The sequence below is a fragment of the Lynx canadensis genome, chromosome D2, assembly GCF_007474595.2.
Source record: "Lynx canadensis isolate LIC74 chromosome D2, mLynCan4.pri.v2, whole genome shotgun sequence".
NCBI lineage: Eukaryota > Metazoa > Chordata > Mammalia > Carnivora > Felidae > Lynx > Lynx canadensis.
This window is the reverse complement of record NC_044313.2, coordinates 11,807,551-11,832,076: the sequence shown is the minus strand read 5'-3', so window position 1 is coordinate 11,832,076 and position 24,526 is coordinate 11,807,551. Positions and strand designations below refer to the sequence as shown.

The 24,526-nt window shown below is 37.9% G+C and overlaps 1 protein-coding gene across 6 annotated transcripts; it reads right to left on the bottom strand.

Annotated features, from left to right (window-relative positions):
- Positions 1–1,991: 1,991 nt before the first annotated feature.
- TIAL1 (TIA1 cytotoxic granule associated RNA binding protein like 1) lies at positions 1,992–23,614 on the bottom strand. 6 transcript variants are annotated; one of them, XM_030334140.1, is made up of 13 exons: positions 23,177–23,606; positions 20,373–20,434; positions 16,177–16,273; positions 11,086–11,235; positions 10,801–10,855; positions 10,560–10,647; positions 8,589–8,664; positions 7,319–7,427; positions 6,910–7,005; positions 6,725–6,809; positions 6,367–6,490; positions 5,885–6,024; positions 1,992–5,056 (listed from the first exon to the last, which is right to left on the bottom strand). In XM_030334140.1, exons 3-13 carry the CDS (start codon positions 16,186–16,188, stop codon positions 4,930–4,932), a joined length of 1,062 nt encoding a protein of 353 aa, XP_030190000.1. In that variant the 5' UTR covers positions 16,189–16,273; positions 20,373–20,434; positions 23,177–23,606; the 3' UTR covers positions 1,992–4,929. The 6 variants fall into 6 exon arrangements, 5 of the variants coding, with proteins under 5 accessions (XP_030190000.1, XP_030189998.1, XP_030189999.1 ...); XM_030334138.1 differs by lacking the exon at positions 20,373–20,434 and having other exon boundaries at positions 23,177–23,608; XM_030334139.1 differs by lacking the exon at positions 20,373–20,434 and having other exon boundaries at positions 11,086–11,184.
- Between the last annotated feature and the right edge of the window lie 912 nt (positions 23,615–24,526).

The window sequence follows — 24,526 nt, the reverse complement described above, 5'->3', positions numbered from 1 at the left end:
ACGTCAATACTCTTCCCAATCAAGGACCTCTGCCCCCTTTATTATCCTAGTCACCACTCCTGTCCCAGTCCAAATCCTCAGTAAACAGATAACCAAGTATGAGCCATGCCATATGCTAAAAATATGTGTGACCATATGCTAAAAATATAACCTAGCCAAAGGAAACTAATTGTTTTTACAAGTTTAGTCTGTTTCAAAAAGAAGCAAACTAAGATTAGACGGGCATTCTCAATTTTGTTTAGCTGTGTGAAGATTTATGAATTAGCTTTATTTCTATGAGCAAAAGTAATCATATAAAGCCACATATGAAACAATTCAACTCACAACCCTTTAACCAGTAAAATGAACTGTGAAAATCTAAAATGTACACACTGTTAGTATCAACTTTCAGAACAAGGTCAGCTGCATATGGCTACATTATTTCATGCATTGTGTCCAGATGGTTTTGGACTTTTCTTCACTGGTATACCAAAACCCAAGGAAGAAAGATTGGAGAAACACATAGAGGAGGGAAAACCAAAACCAAAACCAAAAAAAAAACTCACAGCTGGGCAAGTTATGATACCAGCTGGCTGTTTATATCAAAACCTGAGTTACCTCAAAATGCAATTTCCTGGGGCGCTTGGGTGGCTCAGTCAGTTAAGTGTCTGGCTCATGGCTCAGGTCATGATCCTGAGGTTCGTGAGTTCAAGCCCCATGTCAGGCTCTGTGCCGACAGCTTAGAACCTGGAACCTGCTTCAGATTCTGTCTCCCTCTCTGTCCCTCCCCCATTGACTCTCTCTCTCTCTCTCTCTCTCAAAAATAAACAAACATTTAAAAAACAATAAAAGCAATTTCCCAGTATCCTGATAACTAGGTTCTCTGCAAATACTGGCCAGTTCACCAGCACAAAGCAAAGTCCCAACAGGAGATGTGCAGGTGAGCGGAGCCCAGGTGCAGGATCAAGTGGACGGCTGTCCCACATGCCATTACTTTCCGACAAGCAGCTACCCTGCCTTCCCCAAACAGCCAGCCCAGAGCACTCCAGTCACATTTGTCTGGCAGACTTTCCAGCTGACCGCAAAATATTAGATGGATATCACTTTCCCAGAGGAACAACTCAGAGAAACAATGGTTAGTGAATTACAAGAATACAATTTGGAAAAGTTAAAATTCAGCATCTGCAGTAGAGCTGGGAACACTGAGGAAACCATTTCATACATACCTTTTGTCAGCCATTACCCTCATTGACATTGTTTAAAAACCAAACTGTGAATGCCATGTGGATTAAGCTCCCTTCCCTCGAATAAAATCCTTACCAGATCAAAAAGCCAATTCCCATTACTGCCTCCACTCTTTTGCCCAAGATTACCAAAAAAACCCAACTACACATACTGCCCCCTTCATTTCCTAGATATAAATTGAACTTCCTTCGCATTTAGGCAATTCTAAAACCAGTCATTCTTGCCCCAAATGAGATGTTTACACAAAGTACCTTGTGAATTATTTTCTAGCCTATCTGCATTAATTGTCAAAATAGACCCGATTTAAGTAGACTAGAGCCCGGGTTTATCATACTAACCTGTACTAATTAACCACAATCTGGAATAACACATTTTTTTGAAGTCGTAATTATTCACATAATTTTCTTGTTTCAAAATAGAATAGATGGCAATCTAATTCATAGTAACCTATTTGGACACGGTAAGTAGGACGCTTCACTACTACACATAGAATTCGTTATTTAACAAAACCTGCTCGTTTGGGCCACTTAAGAGAAGGCTTATATAAGCTAAAGTCTAAATCATTTTTGCATCTTTCCAATGCATACTAAAAAGATGTAAAATGTATTCAGTGGAAGCCCAAATGCTGATTTTTAACTAAGAGGTAAGATTTAATTTGAGCATACTTGCTGGAAAAGTGTCTATAGACATTTTTTTTTCCCCCATTTTTTTCTGTTTGTTGAGTGCAACCTTTACTCGTGGTAAAACAATGGTTTCCATTGTCTGGGGATTCTAAATTAATGGAACTTTATTAATATTCAGTAGAGCACACATTTTTAGAAAAATGCAAATTTCTATTACTCCATATCCAGAAATTAAATTTTAATTCAACAAAGCTAATGGGACTTTTGACACTTACACGGAACACAGAAATAGATCCTGAATATATGTGTATTCCATACACCTTACTAATAACTTAAAACAAAATTTCTTATTTCATGGCAGCCTGGAAGGAATAATTAAGTAATAAACGACAATAAGAAAAGCCACTTATCATAGAGTCTAGTCTTTATTGAAAGACTTACTTCAACTGTGGTTTACAGCTTTGGCTTATGTTGGCCAGTCATTTTAGCCTCTCACTGCCAGCAACATAAAAATCACGTGGGAATGGCATGGGGGAAGTGCTAGGAGAGAGCTTATTAGAGCAAAGAAGATGGCAGTCAGAAACACATCACCAAAATAAATCTCAGAATCATTAATAAACATTTTCTTGCACGCCAAAGAATCTCTGCATTTTAATGAACATGGAAAAGGCAACGATTCTTAGGCTTAAACTGATCAAGATAGCACTGACTTCACTTTGTTATAAAATAGACTTGAGTCTGTGTTAGCTTGACAGTTGTGTTTTAAAATGGTGCGTTTCATTTGGATAAGTAGCTTTGTATTTTAAAAACCATTTAATATGAAATAACTTCCATTAAGTGAACTGATCATGAAATCTTTCTCTCTTTTGGACTGAGACGAAGGACACTTCAGTAATATGTTTACTATGGCGATGTAACTAGTCTGGGTAATTTTATTAAATCAGAATATACAACCAGGAAACACTGCAGCTACATGGGAGCTGCTATTGCAAAAAGGTATTTAATTTACTGGCAGACCAAAAAAGGCGAACTGAGAATATTGGTATATAAAAAAAAGTCTTTAGTTGTTCAAGTTTCACATATATTCAAGAAACTTTAAACTAGGAAGCATAATTGATATAATGTGAGTGTTCTCCTTATAAAATATAAAGTAACTTTTCCATAACATCCCCCAAGGACACTAGCCATAAACAAATAATAAGGGTAGATTTTATACAGAAGAGTGTCACAGGACTCCTGTGGTTAACACTAAAGTGCCGTAACAAATCTGGCCCAACGATGAGCTTCAGACCCTGCAAATATTCACGTTCAATACATTTGACTGTTCTCCTAAATGGGGGAAGAAGAAAAATAATACCAAAAGTATTGTGGTCACCAATTTATAAAACCATTGTTATTTTAAAGCTAATTGTAAGACTTCAAAAGTTTAAAAAATAGTCATTTGTGGGTATTAATTGCATCTTACCACGTAACTGGTAAGGGTTTTCTCATCTTGGTGCCCAGGCCTCAAAGCAGCATTTCAAACACACTGCCTAAACATTTGCACCCTCTAGCTGTCAGAAGTCAAATACATACGATTTTACCTTGGGATAGAACTTTGAGGCTGATTTTATCCACATAGTCTGAAAAACACCCCAGAAGCAAACTTCAGTCTTCCATATCTACCTAACTGGTTCGTTTACAAGCTCTGCACACATACAACTCAGCCTCTGCTCAGGCTTGTCATCCCATGCACACGACCCACAAGGAAAACAAGTTAAATAAAAATAAAAGTCACAACTCTGTGTACTACTTAAGCTGAATATCCAATTATAAATTGGTACATCAAACTGTCTAAATAAGATGTTTTAGCAATCTTGTTAAAAAAATTCTTGGGCAAAATATATCTAGTTTTAAAAAACACCCCAAGATTTTTTAAAAACACTTGTACTATACAACTTATAGAAACCTTGAAATAGGTTTACAAGGTTTTAATCAAGGTATTTACATACCAAGTGATGTAAAGAAAAAGAAAAAAAAAAAGAAATCTAATTTCCAATGACATTTTAAAATGTACTAATGCATCAAAGATCAAAGATTTGTATGAAATTAAAATTAAGGCCTTTTCTGTATAGTAATTTGTATAATTTTAATTTTACATAGTAGCCAACCTTGGAAGTGTCAGTCTTAAACATTCTTATCAATCCATTGCATTCAATGCAGTGGAGAGTGTGAAGTGTTACTTCAAATAATTACATTGCTGCTACTTCTATGTTGAAGCATGCTTTTTAAACACTGTAGTTATTCAAATATTTACAATGTATATCATTTTAACTTCATGTAAAAGCACAAGTATGACTGTCTGATTTTAATACAAACACCATACTTGGAATTTCCCCCCAAAATGAAATGTAATTTACTACAATTTTAATAATCAACACTTTTTAAAGTTTTAAAAATATGTCTTAAATGTGGACCACCAACATTTGCTCAAGTAACTCAGATAATGCTGTTCCTTATTTAGCTTGAAAATTTCTTTATCAGTCTGGCTTCGGTTTCTTTAGGCATAAAGTATTTCCTCCAAAGCGACTCCAAAATCATGCAATTTCTTCCAATTTCACACTTTTTTCCTGCTGACTTCAAATGTGGTCCACCTCAAGGGAGGGGAGGGGAGTATCAAGGTTCAGGATGAACTTATGTGTGATTCCCAGTTTTTCACGATCCTCCCTTTTTTTGCTCTTTTAAAAACACAGTGAGTTAAAATACTGAACAGCAAGATAAAAATGGAATAGTATCTAAGAATCAAAACGTATTACCCATTTCTCCTATTATATCAAAATTTGTAGTCAGAATTGTCTTTATTGACTTTATTTTAGTTTTTGTACACAAAGAAAAATCATGTTCATATCCATCATGAACAAAAACTTAAAAAGGCAGAACTAGAAGACATGTGTCCTTCACCAAAGCAAAGCTGTGCTAAAGGTTCCAAACATTTCAATTTTTAAAATAAATATTTTCATTTTCCGATGTCTACTTTCATGTCTTCAGAGTGTCACAGGAAACTGAAGCTATCATGAATTACAATTTTGTTTAGAGTCCCAGCTCACTGTGTTTGGTAACTTGCCATACCATATCCAGCTTGGTTAGGAGGAGGTATTACAGGGGGAGGAGCTTGTCCTTGGGGAGGCTGAGCACCAAATCCACCCATCCAAGCAGCAGAAGGTGATTGACTTGGGGGAAACAAAAACAAAAACATCTTGAGCAAACAAAAGAAAAACTTATCTATACATTTATACAAAAGTCAAGCAGAGCCTAATCACAGAATAGACAACAGGAAATCAACACACCTACAACAAAGAGCAAAGAAAAAGTGACACGCATCCACGTATATAGAATACATATCCCAGGATTAGTCTTAAACTTTTGTTAAGATAATCACAACTTAACACAGTAACTTCTCTGAAGAATATCTCAAAACTGGTATTTATAAACTGACAGATCATCTACCTATCCTGTACTACAAACATGGGACATCAATTTAAGAAATTTAAAAAACACAAGTTCATGTCGGAAAGAGAAGAAGGAACCAGTCAAAAAAAGATCTGGGCTGGCCTGGGAAAAGGTGCAAAGGACCAACCTACTCTACGAACAAACAGGGGACAAAAAGGAAACTACTTTGTATCACATAAACCTCTTAAGACTTCTCACACAAGCCAACAGACATAAATCATTAAATTTCTGAATACATCTAGGCAAAGACCTTTCCACGCAAAAATTAACAAGGAGATAAAATAGATTAGAAACGTCAGTGAAGTTCTACCAACTGCTGATAGAGATGGTAGGACACACCAAATGTTACCCCAACCTTCCCTCTCACCTACACAATAAAAAGCAAATGTTTAGCACCATAATCACTACTCGTAAGGTTCCTATAAGGCTTATAATGTCAAACAGTCTGATGAATTTACTTTAAATAGATTCTCCCTAGAAAAAGACACTTTTTATCTCTTTTGTCAAAACCGGATCTGTTTCTACACTGGAAAAACCCAACAACTCACTCTACTCCGAATCCTTGCTGGTTCCATGGTTGCCCGTATACTCCGTAAGGCGGGACTTGCCACCCATTTGCCATATACTGTCCGTACTGCTGTGGGTTTCCATAAACCTGGCTCCACTGGCCCCACTGGCTATAGTCGACCTAGGAAAAAGCAGAGCACTGTTTCAGGGGCTAAGTAAGAAACACAGGATTTGAAGAAAGTGGGAGACAAGGAAGAGAAAAACTAAGTAAGCACCCTTATGTGAATAGGACTCTGTTATTTATCATTGTCTAAGTTTATTGGGGTGGTGACACCTGTGGAAAGAAAGTATTAAGATTCAGTTAATACCGCAAAATAATCACTTTCGAAAAAGCATTAATAAAATCAACTGAAAGCAGCTATAGGCTTTTATTTTCTGTTTGTTTATTTTACAGAGTTTCTAAAGCTTTTATGTAGATATGTAAGACGGAAACCTTAAAGAGTGCTGTGAAAAATCGAATTACCTGTTGGAAGTTTTTAGTCATATCAGGAGATTCTTTACCCCAATAGCATTTAACAACATGTCCTTCAATAGTAGTGCCATTCACCGAAACAATGGCGTGGGCCGCACTTTCATGGGTTGAAAATCTAAAAGAGGAGGATATGAGGTTTTTGTCTTTTTTTTAAAGAACTTATTTAACACAGTAAATAACAGAAAGTCATTAGTTCCTATCTGTCAACACTTGGTGTAGACAGAACTTGAAATAAGTTCTACATTGCAAAGAAGTACTAAAGTAACAAACACTGATGCCTGAGGAGATCAAAGCATGTAACTGAAAGGAACGGGTCAAACAGAAGAGTACCCTGTAGGTAGGATTTTACCTGACAAACGAATAGCCTTTCTCTGGAAAAACTCTTATTTCCATAATTTGTCCAAATGGCGAAAAAGTCTGTCTCATAAGCTGATCTGAGAAACAAAAACACACAAATAAAATACTTAAGGCTCAGGACCCCGGTATGATGATGCAGCCCCGCAGAGAAGGGGAGGCGACAATCACACACTGTACCTGTTAACCCAGAGGCAATTCCCCCACAGTACACAGTACAATTTTTTGGACTTGACTGGTTTACTACATCTTCAAATCTCAACTGCTTAGTGTTATCTATATGCAGAAAGGAAACAAAAATGTTGATTGTACATGGAGTATAAAACGGATTACGACACACTGTTAAGATACGCCTCACTGGGCGAGAAAATACAATTTTTTTTCTTGACACTATGATTTGATCTATAACATCAACTGGTTCACTGCTCCAAATATACTAATTACCAAAGCCCAGTCACTATCAGAAAATTAAATTCAAGATGAAATGAGGCTTACAGTACTAATTTAAATTTTAAGAAATGAAGACCACGCTAATTCATGATTTTGTGACATATCCGTAATCTTAACATACGTAGTAGACAAATCTTACTTTCTTGTGTACTTTTAGGTGCAGGTGGTTTACGTGTGGCCCAGTTGGTTCTGATCTGACGACCACCCAACCACTGACCTCCCATATGCACAATTGCATTTTCTGCATCCTATAGAGAAAGAACAGAAAGAAAGAGTAATTACAGACACAGAAAACTGTGGTATATAAGACTCAGTAAGATGAAATAAAATGCTGGCACTGCTGGATCCAATAAATCTTTTCAGTAAATGAATTCGCTAAGCATGCTAAGTATACAAACCTGAACTAATATCACAAAACAATGATCTGAACTTGGGTGAATACATAAAAACTATCTTTATTCACAGCTTTCAAATTACAGCATTTTTCAGCATTAAGGGAGCATAATTGAAGCATCATAATTCAATTACACGAGGAAAAATCATAATCGCACGGACTACCAAAACAGGAGAAAGCAGGAATCCCACAACACAGAGCTGTTCACAAATATCTTAATTTAGTGGTTGATCTGAAATGTAACTTCTACCGAAGAATATACAGAAACTCTAATACTATGGTCTAAATTACCTACCCCCAAAAAATCTACATTCTAGTAACAACAGATTATGGCTGTGACACAAGCCTGAAAACTCGTTTTCAAACAGAAGATTTCTGCATTATGATCCAGAATGCTGCCAATAAAGCTGAGTTTAATTATCACAACTAATGTGAATATGAATCTAAGAAAGAATGCAACTCCTATTCTCTGTCTTGCTGCTTCAGCCACTTTGATAAAACGTAGGTAATTTAAGTTGCTGAAACGTCTAAAATGTTAATACCAAAGCCTGCTTTATTATTTGATCTTACACTTAGTGCAAATGCTTAGATATTTTGGTAACTCTTTCTTAAAGAATTTAGTTTTCTTTTCCATAATCTGCTATAGTCATTAATATCCTAGCTACAAAAGGATGAATAATTTAAAAGTTAAAATGAAGATTTTCATGGTTCAGACTGTATATAATTGAACTTCCCTCCAAATTCTGAGATGAGCTCATATGTCCTAGTCTTGAGCCTGACTTCCAACACGTCTTACCTTTACCAATACATAAATGCAACTGCAGTAATACTCTTCCTTAAAATCAGTCTATCTTTTTCCAGTATTTATTTCCAAGAAAAAAATTATTCTCTACTACTAAAACATACAAAATTACACCAAAAAAACCTATGGCAGTCAACATCTAAAAATATTCAAGATTCAGAATAATTAACGACTAAATTTTTTATTAAATTTACATTAAGTTGAAAAACATACCAGTTTGTTATAAAAAGATACAAAACCATAGCCTTTGGATTTTCCAGTTGCCATGTCTTTAACTACTCGGGCATCCCTGTGAAAAGAAGCACAGCTAAATGAGGGAAGTAAGAGTCATCCTCAAAATAAAAACTAAAAGGAACCACACACACTGTATTGTGAGCATTTTTTTAAATAAAATTCCAGTTAGCCCTAATTAACTACTGCCATTCCTGAACTCTCCCTAACGCTTCTTTACCTGTTAGAAAAAAGCAGTAAGACAAAAACATGTAATAAACATGCAACCTAATCAAATAGCCTGCACTTTCTAAACTAAATGCTCAAATTTGAAGATTAATAGGAACAATAGTTTCCTTTTCTAATATTCTATTGGCTAGTGTCCTCTAAGGTTTACTGGCTCTATAAATTACTGTAACAATGCTAACTACTTTACCATGCAATCTCTAAATAGTTAAATGTCTTCTGCCTAGTGATACAAAATATATGAAATATTAAAAAATTGAAAAAGAGGTAAAAATAGGAATTAAAAAGGCATACATGGCCTGTTAACAGATTTCTTTATTTTTCTTGGTCAATTCTCTATCATCATTTTGGAGTTTGGGCAGCTGTAAATTTTGAAAAATTGACATTTTCAGAAATTTAAGAAAGGAGAATAAAAAACTAACAACAATGCTAAGCACACCAGTACGAAAACAACAAATTTACACAGAAATTTTAGTGAGTAAGTTAAAATGATTGGAAATATAGAACTCCACTGAATATAGAATGTTAAAATGTAAATACTAAAATATGTATATATAAATAATGTATAATAAGAATAAATAGAAATGAGAAAAAAATCTACAACTGAGTTCCAGTGTGCACAGTTCCTTGCAGTTAGCCTTCAAGATCCTGTCCATTCTTATGAGCAATTCTGCAAAATAACCAGAATGCTATTACTTTTAATTGTGACTTGGACTTTAGAAAAACTGCAGGTCTCAGGTATAAATAAAGATTGAAAAACAGCAACCTGTATTATTTTTTATACTGATTTTTAAAACAGTACTACTTACCACATTTAAAGATTAAAAAGCAAAGCAAATATCAAAATAGAAAATTAAGAATTAAATCTTTCTTTCAAATAAATCTATAGAACAACAAATTGTATACAGAAAAGTATTGTTGTTCTGAGTTGAAACACATTCCTGTAAAGTAGTACTACAAAGTTTAATTTAAATCTACAGGAAGTACATAAACATTACACGAATTTTAATCAGAAAGATAAATTGTGATAAACATTTTATAAAACTTATAAAGCCACTTTTAATTTTCCAATATATTTGATCATGTAACACATAGTGAAATTTGAGCGTTAACTTTGCTAAAAATCAAACCACATTTGGGCCCTAACTAGCAGAATCAAATACCACTAACAAAGAAACATCTACTAATTAATCCCACATTTATGGCTCAGACAATGAAACATTTTAATATTGTAACAGTACTACTTTTGAGTTAAAATATCAAAACACATTTATCATTATAATTAAACATGTACATTTCCAATTCAACCACAATATACCCAAGGATTTACCTACTTTTCCCAATTTATAATTCCTTCTATAAAAATTTAATACACAGCATACATCACATTCACTTTTGGTTAACCACCAAACTTTAAAAACATTTGACAGAAAGTTGGACTTTATAATAGGCTTTACCACCCAAACATCTGCTTCAAAGATAACAAACAGAATCACTTAAAATTTTTTAACATATTATACACAGGATTAGATGAAAACAAGACCCCAAAACACTGAAATGACATTAACATTTTCAACAACATCTACTAATCAAAAAAACAAAACAAATCAACCAACAAACAAAAAAAAATCACACTAACTAGGGAAAGAAAATCTTAGTTCCGGTACAAGTTAATCATATACAATTGTGCCTATCACTACTGAATATAGTATTGATTGTGATACTTACGATATTTTACCAAAGGGGGCAAATGCTGATTTGATATCTTCTGTTGTAATTTCTGGACTCAAATCCCCAACAAACACGTGGAAGTGATCTGAAATCAAAGCATTTGGTAATCAACTACTTAAAGTCAGCTCCTAAGCCTTTTTCAGGTAACACTAAGGGAAGAGAAACCCTATTTAAGCTGGTAGCGCTGCAGGGATAATTTGAGAACTCTTCCACAGTGAAATGCAGCAGAAGTACTTACTGGAAGTATCTTTTTTCTGGCTACTTGGTGTTGTTGCCCAGTTTACTTTGACCTCCTAAAAATAAAGATTATATTTAATACAATTATTAGGCACGTCATTATGAATTATAACACTTACCACTTATTAAATCATTGATAACTTTTGTAAAAACACTAGGCTGAATAAAGCAAAACCATCACTCAGCACAGCTGAATATTTGTTTAAAAACTCGCTAAAAAAGAATACAAGCTAATTTGCCATGCAAATATACACACTTGTGAGGTGCCATCATTCTGTTATCTTACCTTTCCCAAAATTTTTCTCCCATTCATAGCAGCTAATGCAGCAGCTGCATCTCTGTGTTCATAAAATTCCACAAAGCAATATGGGTCATTGCTTGTATGCTGCAAAACAGAAAATCCAACAGAAGAGTTGACCCTTCTGCTATCGGGTTGCTGAGAAGAAAATCCAGGAAAAAACATTACTGACAGCTAGGAATGTACACGGTGAGATTGCATCAGCTTATGAAAGCCTAACACTTATAAAAATAAGATTTATAGCTACACCTGACTTTGCACCTCAGAATACTGTTGTACGCAAACAGAACCAACTGAGCGCTATAGAATCAGGACTATCTCTGTTAAATCAAAATACAGAATGCTGGTGGAATACGTTAAATATAAAACAGAAGTTTATATCAGACCAAACAAAACCTTAAGTTTAGATCTGAGATAAGGACCACTCCTCACCACTGCTCTTCTCTCTCCCAACATTATTTCCAAAAGGATGAATTCTATTTATGTATCATAATCCTTCATAAACTATATCCATGCCAAAAAAAAAAAATATGTATATATATATAAATGAACCAACTTTACAAACTTTATTCCTGATTGAAACTAGGATTTGTAGTACTACATACGAGGAGATGAGATTATGTATTTCTTTTCTGGATAAGGAATGAGAATAAAAACAGAAAAATTTCACATTTATAACCAGCTATTGAAATGAACTCCCCATCTTTCAAAATATCCTAATGAACAGGAGACTCTATTTAGTCTTCAAAGACCAGAAAAATATACTAGTAATCAAGAAAAGAATTTCTGAAAATATGTCTTAATAAGATATGCCAAGACAAAGCTACAATTTTTAATCACAGAAAATAAGAAATCTTTATTAAATATGTTCTACAACATTATGCTTGAAAGTAGTTGGCAAATAGACATTTATAAAGGCAATGAGAAAGTATTACCTGAGTTATAGCAACTTTATAACCTAACAACCAAAACGGAAATGAATTTTATAAAACTGCAACCTGCACTGAAGAGCCGCAAAACTGTACAAACACGTTTCTGCATGAGGCTAAAGCATTCATCACTGTTCAATGTAAAATGCCCTAAAAGATTAATACTATTTAAAACATGGAATTCTAGTTGCACTTACAAGGGGTACAAAATACCAGATAAAATAAAGATCTTTTCAACAACCACTGTTTTTCATTCCAGGAAAGTTTTAGAAGAAAAATCCAAAATAAGACGTCTAAAACAATAGTGGCGAAGCAACCAGAAGGCATTTCCTTGAGGGAAAAAAAGTGTGATCATTAATACTGACAAGAAAACTATGGGCTCTCATACAAAATCCTATTGTCGTAGCCATGTGAACTCTGTTCTTAAGAGGTACAGAAAGGAAATGGGGAAAAGATTCCAAAGAAAAACATGCATTTAAATTCCTCTTATAAAAGAGTTAACATTTACCGGTAATATTCATTTGTAGAGATTATTTAAAGGTAAACAGCAAGCTAAAACTATGCTATTCAATTTTTCATTTTACTCCCATCTCTTCTGCCCTGATGGTCTTTAAAGAAAACACTGGTAATTGTAGCAAAACGTACAGGGGTCCAATGGTAGATCCATAACCACAGGCTTTAGTAAATTAGCCTACTTCTGCAGACTGACTTCAAGCTTATCTACCTAGTAGCAGGCCAACCCCATTCAATGTATGAACTATGCATGTGTACACACACACACACACACACACACACACACCACACTGCCTTTCATCTAAGATACCACTGATCTGTCACAACCCAACTGTCAGAGATGTTAAAATTTTTTAGCCTTAGAATCACTAACATTACATTACAGTATATGGAGAAACCTAGAATCTAAGATAAACACTATCTAAAGTAAAAGACCATAAAACTAAAGGAAAAGGATTTTTCATATACTAAAATGGAATCTACGAAAAGAAAAATAAACGCCTACATAGTCAGTAGTACAATTCATGCTCTTTGGAAACTTCCCACCTATGCCACCAAGGGATACTCTAAAAAAAATCAACTATGTCCTTACCTTAATTAGTATTGTCACCAATTTTTGTTGGATGACATAAATGTCAAGACAGAGAAATAATGAGATTTTACAACTATCTACAAGTCTGAATGTAGGAGTAGTAGAATATGGATGAATTATAAAAAGCCATTTCAAATCCCTCTCCCCTCAAATGGCTGATTGTGCACACAGGTTTTAAAAAGAGTACTATTAAATATTTATCAAATGTTTCTCCAAAATCTGCTAGTGACTCTTTCCACTTTCTCATACCCCATTCTCTCCTGAACCCACTCCAGTCAGCTTCCTACCCAACCAGGCCAATGAAACTTTGTGCTGAGCCCACCAGCGACCCTTCTGCCACCTCTATGATCCTTTTTCTGTCCTCATCTTGACTTTCAAGCAGAACTCAAAACAGCTAACGACTCTTTCTCCCTTAAATATTCTAGTTTAGGTTCCACATAGCCTCTTGGTTTTCTGGTTTTCTCACTTGGAGGATCTTTCAGAAGGTAGTTTTCCCCCTTCACTCAAACTCTGAACATCACCCTAAATGCGGAGATGCTCCAAGCACTTGGACCTGAGCCACCCTACTCTTCTCTTATCAGCAAGTACTCTCTGCAGATCCAGCAACTAGATCTCATCTAGTCCCACAGGTTCAAATACCACTGCAAGCTCGTATCATCAGCCCTGGTCTTTCACTTTCTCCAACTACCTACATATAAAGTCCATTTATTTGTCTAACATGCACACCTTCAATTTAACACTGCCAAAACAGAACTCCTGATTCCCACCACTCCCCTCACCCATCCTGTGCCTCCCTTGACCATGCCCATTTGAGCAAATAAAAACATTACCATCCACACAACTGCAAACAAGAATCTTAGTGTCTTTCTTCATGTCTTCCTTCCCCATATGTCCCCGCCACCAATCCAGTCCTATTGATTCCACCTCCAGTTATATTCCAAACTTACCTATTTCTATTTCTACACCTACCACTTTACAGACAAGCCCCCATCATCTCTTACCTAGGTGAGTAAAATAAACCCAGCTGGTTTCCCTCCTTCCATTCCTGTCCCCTACAATCCATTCTCCACGACAGTCATTCTCCAAATAATTTTAAAAATGCAAATCAGGGGGCCCCTGGGTGGCTCACTCGGTTAAGCATCCGACTTCAGGTGTTATCTTGTGGTTCGTGGGTTCACGCCTTGCATTAGGCTCTGTGCTGACAGCTGAGCCTGAAGCCTGCTTCGAATTCTGTGTCTCCCTCTCTCTCTGCCTCTCCTACCCTCATGCTCTCTCTCTTTCAAAAATAAACAAACATTAAAAAAAATGCCAATCAGAGTAATTCCTTACCCTTCTTAAGACTCCACCATAATCAGAATAAAATCCAAACTGTGTGCCACGGCCTGGAATGCCCCAGGTGGCTTCAAACACTGCCTGCCTGCCTCTTTACTCTCATTTACCACCACTTCCCTCCACTCCCCAGGCTCCAGCCATCCTGGTCTTTGGTTCCATGAACTCACCAAGCTCATTACCAGCTCAAAGCCTTTGTATCTGCCATTCCTTCTGCCTCCGGCTCTTAACATAGATGGCACATTCTCGTTATTCTCATCTCAGATCAAAGACGTGACCTCTTCCCTCACCACCTACCCTATATTAGCACCAAACCTCCAATCCCCATACAGACCTGTTTTATTCTCTTCATAGCTCTTATCCCTAAATGCAATTATCTTGCTTACTTGCTTTGTTAATATTCTCAATGTATATGAACTCATGGGAGTCGCCTTTGTCTGGCTCTCCACTGTATCCCCAGCACAAAGTAAATTTCTGATGAATAAAAGGATGAATGAATGAAGGAAAAAATAATCAAACACAAGAAGGAAAGAAGAGACACCAGAACAGAATGATGATTATTATTAGTTAAGAAAGAAGACCAAAAGGCCCATTTGCTTTACTGGTTTTTCAGAGTTCCCCTTGCAGGGCATACACGAACTCCTGGGCACAGCTTCTGGCCCTGCCGAACACTCCTGCCTCATCTCCTGGCATTTTTTCTGACCAATCTCCTTTGGAAGGCCAACCATGCTAGGGTTTCTACCTTCCCGCTTCCTATCAAAGTACTCCTGTTCCCTCTGTCCACCAGGCTGGATTGATGTTCTTCTCTCACCCAGAATCCCTTCCTCTGCTATCCTTCAGTTTCAGCCCGGACATGGACTCCTCCCAGAAAGCCTCCCCTCACCCCAGACATTACCGGACCTCGGTGCTCCCACAGCACTTGAAGCTGCCTACTTCCACAGCATTTATCATCCTCTGTCATTAGTGCCTGTTAACTCCTCTGTCTCCCTCATTAGGTGGTAAGATTCTATGGGGCTAAGAACTGTCTCATTCATCACTGTATCTCTAGCACTTACCGGAATGGCTGGTACGTAGTACACAGTCTAAAAAGTGTGTGGGTGAATAACAAAAGGAAGACAAGAACAAACTGAAACACAAATCTTTGGGCACTGCTACACAGTCTTAACCAGGAAAGTATGAAAAGAAAGTCTTCTTTGCAAAAAGGGAAAGAGAATTCTTGCCCTAACAGTTTAATTCCAATCTGGGCAAAGCTACTCAGTTATTAGTATTTATTAAAGATGCTCAAGATGCGTGGTGCCGCAGCATACACGTGAGGGGCTAACGTGCTCCCACATACACCGGTTCCTAACCTTTACGTGTGTGTTTCCTGAATCCGTAACATTCCTACTGGAAGCGTATGCAATGTCACCTAGTTTTTCAACACTCTGAGATAAGCTCTAACAACTTTTACAAGCGGAATCACTTGATGACAACTATATCCTGAAGAATGACCATGTGAGAGGAACAGCACACAAACTTTGTCCTCTCAAATAAAACTCCTTTCTAAACTTAGTCTGTCAGCCAAGTCAAAGCAATGTAAGTCAACACAACAAACGTGACCCTCTCCATCAGAATAAGTGAGGCTTAAAACAGTATTTTTAAATGATACTAATCAACTCATGTATTTCAAAACGGTAAACATCATGCTGTCAGCACATGGAACTGGGAAGATCTTACCTCTGTTATCATTTTACAGCTTTTACAGGGTCCAATCTGACTGAATAACTGAAGTATAAGGACTTCTGTCACATCTCTGGAGAGGTTACCTACGTATCTGTTCAAGAAGAAAAGAGTACATTATCAGCAATTTCCTTTCAGCTCTGGCTCTAATGCATTATCATTTAACTCAACACCTTTTATTTCATTTTAACTTCCTGTCTTCAATAACATTTTTCCAATTAAGCCTGATCCTATGAAAGTAAGACTAACCCTTATTTAGGAAAGCAGCAATTGTTCTCAGGCACTAAATTAGGCCAGTAAAGCACCACTTCACACGTTTATAAAAAAGAAACCAGTGTTACTTTGCATACCCCCAAAGCCTATTATTCTGTAACCTATGTATCATTTTTCTCATTTTATTTGTTAGAAGAAAAATAATAAAAATTTAAACCAGGCTCAAAATAACTACAATTTCTGGATGTAAAACACAGTTCAAAATGTGTGTGTGTGTGTGTGTGTGTGTGTGTCTCTCTCTCTCTCTCTCTCTCTCTCTCTCTCTTTCACACACACACAAAATACCAAAAATACTGATTGATTATAACACCTGATCATAAAGAGATATGAAACTTAAGGTGAGTTTATCTAAGAACCCCAACTAAAGCAATTACACAAACAAAGAACAAAATAAAGGTTAGAGCAAAACAGAGATTGGAGGGCTTTGTTCTGTCTTGCTAAATAAGATTTATTGATATGTCTTCACTGTTTTATTGTAGGAAAGCAGGGCAAAATCGTAAAATTTCCTAATCTAAAATACATCAGAAGCAATAAAATACATCTTTATATAGATAACAAAGCAAATATAAGATTTCTTCAGAAATTTGGAGAAAATTAAGACAAATCTAGGTAAACTTATACTATTTAAAGACTTGGGATTATTTGTTAAAATTACAAATTGAATATATGTATTTTTTATAAGAAATTCTGAATACAGATAAACTCAAAAGAAAGGACCACCACCACCCAGAAATGACCACCGGGTTTCTCTTGTCCCATGGATTTATATTAATTTAGTTAATAAACTGCCAAACTTGTAAGTGTTTCTGGTACTTGGTGTATAATTCCTAAAACTCACATCTGTTATGAACAATCTCATAAACCCAACAATACTTATAAAATTTAACATAGTTTCTCCTGGAAATTAAAAAGACATAAGTTTTATTTTCCTAACAATAATATATAACATCTGGAAACTGAGTACTGAGACCAAAATAAGCCTTGCATCTATGGTTACCATATTAAATACATAACTGCTTTAAGCTGGAACATTTTGAAAAGGAAAAATAAACTGAGAAATGTAAAGTGTAAAAAAATTATCTGATTAAGAATGAATAGCAAGAGCGCCGGCCGAGGTAGCTCAGTCAGTTAAGTGTCCGACTTTTGATTTCAGCTCAGGTCATGATCTCACAGTTCATGGGTTCGAGCCTGTGTTGGGCTCTGTGCGGACAGCAAGGAGCCTCCTTGGGATTCTCTCTCTTTCTCTCTCTGCCCCTTCCCTCCTCTCTCTCTCCCTCTCAAAATAAATAACATTAAAAAATAATAATAATAATGAGTAGCAATTCAATGAGTTCAGCTAAGAATTTTCATTGCAGTGGGTACTTACATGCTCTAAAACTGAAACACAAGTCCAATGTGACTTAAACAGAAAAATTAAACCAGGGACAAACTGGTTTAGGTCTACTATGCCATCTTTTTCTTATAATTAAAGTAGAGCAGACCCATCGGTAGGCCATGGAGTGACATACTTTTTCCAGCAGTAGCAAAAGGTTATAGGATTATAAGCTCGTCAGACAACTGCCTATTCATTTTTAACTCATAGGGGTTTGTGAGCCTGTATCCAGGGAATTATTCCTTTTTGTACAAGGTAGAACTATCTATAAAGAAAATGAACAAGTGACCGTGGTCTCCTAAATGTTATATTCATTTAACCTAAAGTGCTAGCTAGTTCGTTTCTAAGAGAATACAAGAGGAAAGGATAAAACTGATTTTCACATACTGACACTAATAACGAAGTTAATAGAATCACCATTTTAATATAATAAAATTTAAATAACTTAAACGGTTTTAAATTTGCGTTGCTGTTTATACATTGATTTGTTAAGAAAAAACTGCATGGGCATTAATTACCTTCCACACCTAACAGTCACAATTAAAGCTGTTACTGCTTAATAGGATTTTTATTCCACATCAACATCTTTCGAGTGAGTTATACATTTTGAAGAATTCTAGGGGCACATTTAGATACAGCAATTTACATTTCAAGCACTGATGCCAAAGAGCAAAATGGTAATCTAAGTTTAGAATGTCATGAAATACAGTAATTCAGTGTTCAGGTTTCCTACTTTTTAAATATCTCCACTAAAAGTTCAATGGTAAAGCAGCAAACTAAATTCCAAACACTAATATAAAAAAGGACTTCCATGACAACACATAGAACACCTTAATTTACCAGGATAAGAAGGATGTAATTCATCACATAATTTCACCTAAATTTCACCCAAATCTCAGACTGCCTTCTCCTTTACTCGAGTTCTATAATTCATTCATTTGCAGATGCCTTCATCCTTCCTAATACTCAATAGGGAAACTTCCTATAGCTTTTAAAATACTGTAGTACACAGCTTAAGTACCTTGCATTATCGTAAAATTTTTCCCAAAATAAATACTAACAAAAATACTTAAGACAGATGTTCAACACCTGACCTGGAAAGAAAATCATCTCTTGGTAATACACTGAAATGGTATCTTTTCTCTTTCTAAATTATAGCTTCTACACTTCATTTTCTTTCTGTTCTGGTTAAGAAGTAGTCAGTGTATTCTAAAGTTCCAAGTGTTTAAATACATACATAATTTTTACTTGAAGAACTTACAAAATAACAGAAAAAGACAAACGGCTCAAATTCTTGTATTGAGAGGTCAATACAAAGAGTAAACACTTAGAAAATTCCAAAACAATTTTTTACTCATGAAAAAAAAAAAAAAAAAAAGGCATACCTTAGATCTATTTTGTCTTCTACGAACAGGAACTGTAGGCACTAAAGCACTAAAAATGGAAAATGATGCTTTTATCCCTAACATAAGGGTTAAAATCCAATTTGAGACCAGAGACTTGGCAGTTCCACTGCAGGCAAAAGTTCACATTGCCAAACTACTTCCTATGTCCAACTGGGCAGAATTTTAAGTTAAGATCATGCCTTTTCAGAAGACTAATCAAACTTCAACACTGAACATGTTCTCACTCTGAAGAGTTACCAAGGTTGAAATTAATTACATGCACTTTTACACAGGCTACCATGGCTAAATTTCCACGAAAGTAACATTTTTGCTTTTGTTCTTGGCAAGTTCCTATATGAGAAGATTTTATAACAATATCCTTCAATGGGCCTCTAATGAACGGATCAATTTGTCAGTATTGCATTTGAGGAAGAGGCACAGGGGAGGAAAGGTGCAGGGCAGGGAGGGTGGGGGGTTGTCCAAGTGAACTGACCACTACATAAGGGATAGCAACACACATACACACACATTTTAAAGAAACAGAGAATATGATTAGGTCGAACAAGGTGCTTAATTACAGTCACGATATAGCCAAATCCATTGTATAGCTAGTCAAATTTATAACAGGATCTAATAGTTTCTTCTGCTATTGCCCTCAGATGTGCAGATTATACTCTAAATCACTGCTCTATTTCCTCCTTTTTTGACAGCCTCTAACAAAAAGAAAGAACAGCCTTAAAGGATGGCATTGCATAACATGGTGTAATCCCAGATCCACAATTCCAACTCATTTTGGTGCATCAGATAAATGAAAAAAGTTAATTAAACTATAATAGAACACCATTATAATTTAATGTTGTATTATATATTCAGATATACCATGGATCAAATCACTGCACTCAAAAGCTACCCACAACACAAGCCTGAAACGTGGGTCCAACACCAAATTACACAGCATGATCTCATTTGTTTTTTTAGATCACAAGTTATCCCATACATATAACCCCAAGATAAATGTCAAATAAGAACAAAGAACATCAGAAAACAGACCTTTAAAGGATAAATAAACTTTAGGCTGAACATCATCAAAGCAATTCTATACCACTTTAAATACCATCAAATAAATTAGTAATACTGTAGGTAATGAATATTTAAAGACCTACCTAGGCTATAAACACCATATTGTTTTCTGATGATAGAACCATATGTCTTAGCTTGTGTGTGTCTGCAGGAAAAAAACCTCACTAGTAACACACAGGCATTTTAAGGAAACAGTTTAAGATAAGTTTTGTTAAGAGTACATTCTTTTAAAACATACTAGCCACTTGAAAACCTAACCCACAGATCACAATGTAAAATAAAAGAAGGATCTCCATAAATAAACAAAAAGAAATCCTACTAGATGTCAACCTCTAAAAGTCACGTTCAAAGTTTCCGTCATGTTACATACACCTAAAACACTTTGAGGGGAATTATGTAAAATGAACGCTTAGGAAAAAATAATATGCATTATTTTTATTAAAATCTGATTTAAAAAAATCCCAATTCTGAAACCTTTGCTTTTATCTCAAAATTCTACATATGAAGGTTTTTTTTTAACATATGAAGGTTTTAAAAAAAGATATAAAAATCAACAGACCACACCATGTATGACAGTCATGTCTGCTCATAATTTTACATCCCTCAGGACTTAAAAAAAACAAACTTAATACTAATTTAATGAAAAGAAGTATAATCATTGTAAAATATTTGAGTACCTCTTGTGTTCCGGGCAGTGAACTAAGTGCTGCAGGGGTAAGACCTAGGAAGATGTAGCAGTCCTTGTCTAAAAAAAAAAAACCCTTCCCATAGAGAAGAGTGGGAGAAGAAAAAAGGAAGACAGAATAGTAAACATGTACTAGCATACAAGTACAACTAAGCTCAAGAGGTTTCTTTACTCACATGTACACATGTCACATATTCTTAGACAACTGTAAACAAAGATGACTTAAGTGTGTTTCAGAGAAAGAAGAGGATATTGGAGAAAGTAGAGGTAAAAAATAAGTGACAAAGTTAGCTCGTTAGTCAACTGAAGAAGGGTCCAAGGTCTGAGGGAGACGAAAATGCAAATGCAGAGATAGTTATGGGAATTAAAGGTAGTGAAATGGCATATTATTTAGCCTGACAAAATCAGGAATTCCTCTTCACAAGGAACAGATAGATACAGTTAATGAGAAATGTGCTATGAGAATTTACCAATTATTCAGTAGCTATTATGATGCAGTGATGACATTTCAGATGTTTAGATTCAATGTAACTTGTATCTTTGTTAAATACATGCTGGCTGGGCACTAAATCCAGCTTTCCCAGATGCTTCCATCAAAGCACACATGGCTAAATATCCAGCCTTGGCTTCAATAGATTTTAAAGGGCAAATTTCAAATTGTCCCAATTCTCTCTTTTCTGGGAAAAAAAAGGTTGGAAGTGGGAGACAGCACAAAACATAAATATAAAAATTCTCCTAAGCAGGCTTTTCACTGAAGCATTCGATGGGCTAAAGTTGGCTGTGAACTCTCAAAACAGGATGGCAAATACTTTGGTGAGACATTAGAAAAATAAGACTACAAAGAGTGCAAGCCCACCCCCCCTCAGGTCCCCCCCCAAAAAAACGAAACAACAAAACCCAAACCAGTATCAACATCGTACATAGATATCTATCTTCTTTACTATCTTCTCTACTTTGGTAGAAGAGATGAGAAGCTAGTCAGACTTCCTAAGTACCCATCCACCTTCATCTATTCCCCAAAAAGTAATTTCCCCAACAGACAGCAGAGCCAAGTGGACTATGATCATATCAATACTAGGCAGAGGCAAAAGAAAACAAAGCAGTGATCTGACTCCTTGTACTGGAGGTAGGTGTGCTGAGTTTCCAGAGGCTAGGAAAACCGAAGGTGCCCAACTGAAACGCTGATTTAGAAATTACTCAGACTTTTTAAAAAATGTAGAAAAAAGAAAGGAGTGCCACACTATCCGGAAAGGAATGCAAATGCTGAGTCATCACTCTTCATTAGGAAAGAAATGAAAACTGGAACAAGCAGTTGGAAGATGAAATTCATTCATTAGATCGGGCTTCAGGTAAACAAGCAACAGCAAGATAGAAGAAAAAGCGCTCAGAAGACACACATCGAATAATGGGTAGACATCATTTTATCCAATTCTGAAGGTCTCAAAGCACAAAACAGATTAGGAGGAGGCAACACCAAAAGAGCAAAAGCAGTTTAACAACTGGTTGTCAGTGTAGCGTAGGTAGCGCTCAAAGTAAACTTCCAAGAAGGGAAAGATGCTCCGGTGGCAAGAGGCATCCCTTTTGCACTTCAAAAGTAGCGGGCGCTTTTCGAGTGTCTCTGACAGCGTGGGCGGGGGCACGTGGGGCAGAAAAAGAGAAGGGACTTGAGTGGAGGAAGAGTGTCCAGCTCCCTCGGAGAGCTTAGCTTGGGAGAAGAGCTGGGAGCGATGTAGCCGGGGACGTGCAGGGCGAGAGTGGTAATTCCTCGGGGCCCGCCGGGCACGAGGCTGCGGTCCCACCCCCGGTCCCACCCCCACCCAGGCCCTGCCCCCGTGGGGACCGGCAGCTCCCGGCCCAGTCCAGGGCCCCCACAGCAGAGGGGGACCAGGAGCCCTACCTGGCCTGACAGCCCCTGCCGTGCAGAAACCCGGCCTAGGAAGCGCGTGCAAAGAAGGGCGCGAGAGGAAAAGGTCGAAACAAACCCCAGACCCCAGGAAGCGACTGTTTGGGGGAAGGGAGGACTTCCTTCCCAAGGAAAAGGGGACAGAGGAGGAATGCACTTCGCGTCCGCGCCACCCCGGAATCCACCCCAGGAGCCGCCGCGAATCCCAGCTTCGGCCCGGCTCTCCTGCTCCCTCCCTCAGCGTCTCCCGCGGTGCCCGGGCCTCTCGGCGTCTGGCAACCCCCGTCTCGGGTACTCACAGAGTCCGGGGCTGCCCGTCGTCTTCCATCATGGTGGGTGCGACGGAGCGATCCCGGGACAAGGGGGAGGGCAGGGCTGGGGAGGGGAGGGGGTGGGGAGGAAGGGGAGGGGGGCTCCGGGCACCGGCTGGGGACAGAGGAGAAGGCACCAAACCCTGCTCTCGGGCTCTCTCCCCCCAGCCCGCTCCGGACACTGCGCTCCAACCAGGAGGAGCAGGAGGAGGAGGAGGATGAACAAAATGGCCACCGCCACCAGCCAGGCAGGAAACGGGGCAGAGCGCAGGCGCGGCCCGCCAGGTCACCGCTCAGGCCAGCCGCGACGGCCTGTAAATGGGATAACTGAGTGGGGAGAAAAACGGGCCGCTAAGGAAACCCTGTGCCCAGTCCCGACGAATCACGTCGTCGCTGTGCGCCTGCTGGCCGGCTGAAGCCCAGCCAGCTCAAAAACAGATCGAGTGAAAAGGGAACCGCCGTGAAGCTGAAGGTTCTGGGAATTGTGGTCCTGGAGAAAGAGGGAAGCACTTCTCCAGAGGACTTCTGGGAATTGTAGTCCACAGGAGACGGACACCGCCCGCAGCGCCCTGGGTCGCGGGGAAGAGACTTCTGGGTAGTGTAGTCGTAAGTGAGGACGTGCGGCGACCAGGAAGTCGGCGTGCTGGAAGGAGAGGGAGAGAATAAAAAGCGTCGTTGACAGGCGGGGAAACGGGATGGAAAAAATGCTGACCGGGAAGTAAACTACAAGTCCCAGAGTGCCTCGTGCTGGAGGCTGGCCTAGGACTGCTCTAAGCATGTTAAGGCCCTTCAGTTGGCTCAGCTTGCGCGACTGCTCCGCCTTCGTCCAGCCTGAGAGCGGTTTCTTCAACTGCGTGTGAAGCAGTGCTTTGGCTCCGCGTGGTGTGTGAGCCGGCAGGCCCTTCTAGCCGTGCTCTACTCAGCAAAACAGCCGATCGGTCGACATCAACTGCCGACCCGCGCGACGGGCTGGAGGAGCCGGGGTGGACCTCGGGTCCGAGCTGAGCTGGGAGCCGCGCTCGCTGGGTCCCCTCGGGCTTCCCGTGGTCCGGTAGTGTCTTTTCGGCATGTTTTCCCGCAAATAGGTATTCCTAGCCTAGGTAGGCTGTTTGTAGATTGCTTTGTAAGTTTACAAGGTTTCCCCATCCTTTATCTCATCGGATAAGAGGGTAAGAAGAGCAGTCCTCCATTAAAATGACTCATCGAGCCAGTGTAAAGTACAGTGATAATGCCCTCCAACCCCTTATTTAATTCTTGGAGTTGAAAGAAATATTTGGGCAGAGACGTGCACAGACTTAAGGTGGTGTTTGCAGATACCGATCATGTACACAGAAAATG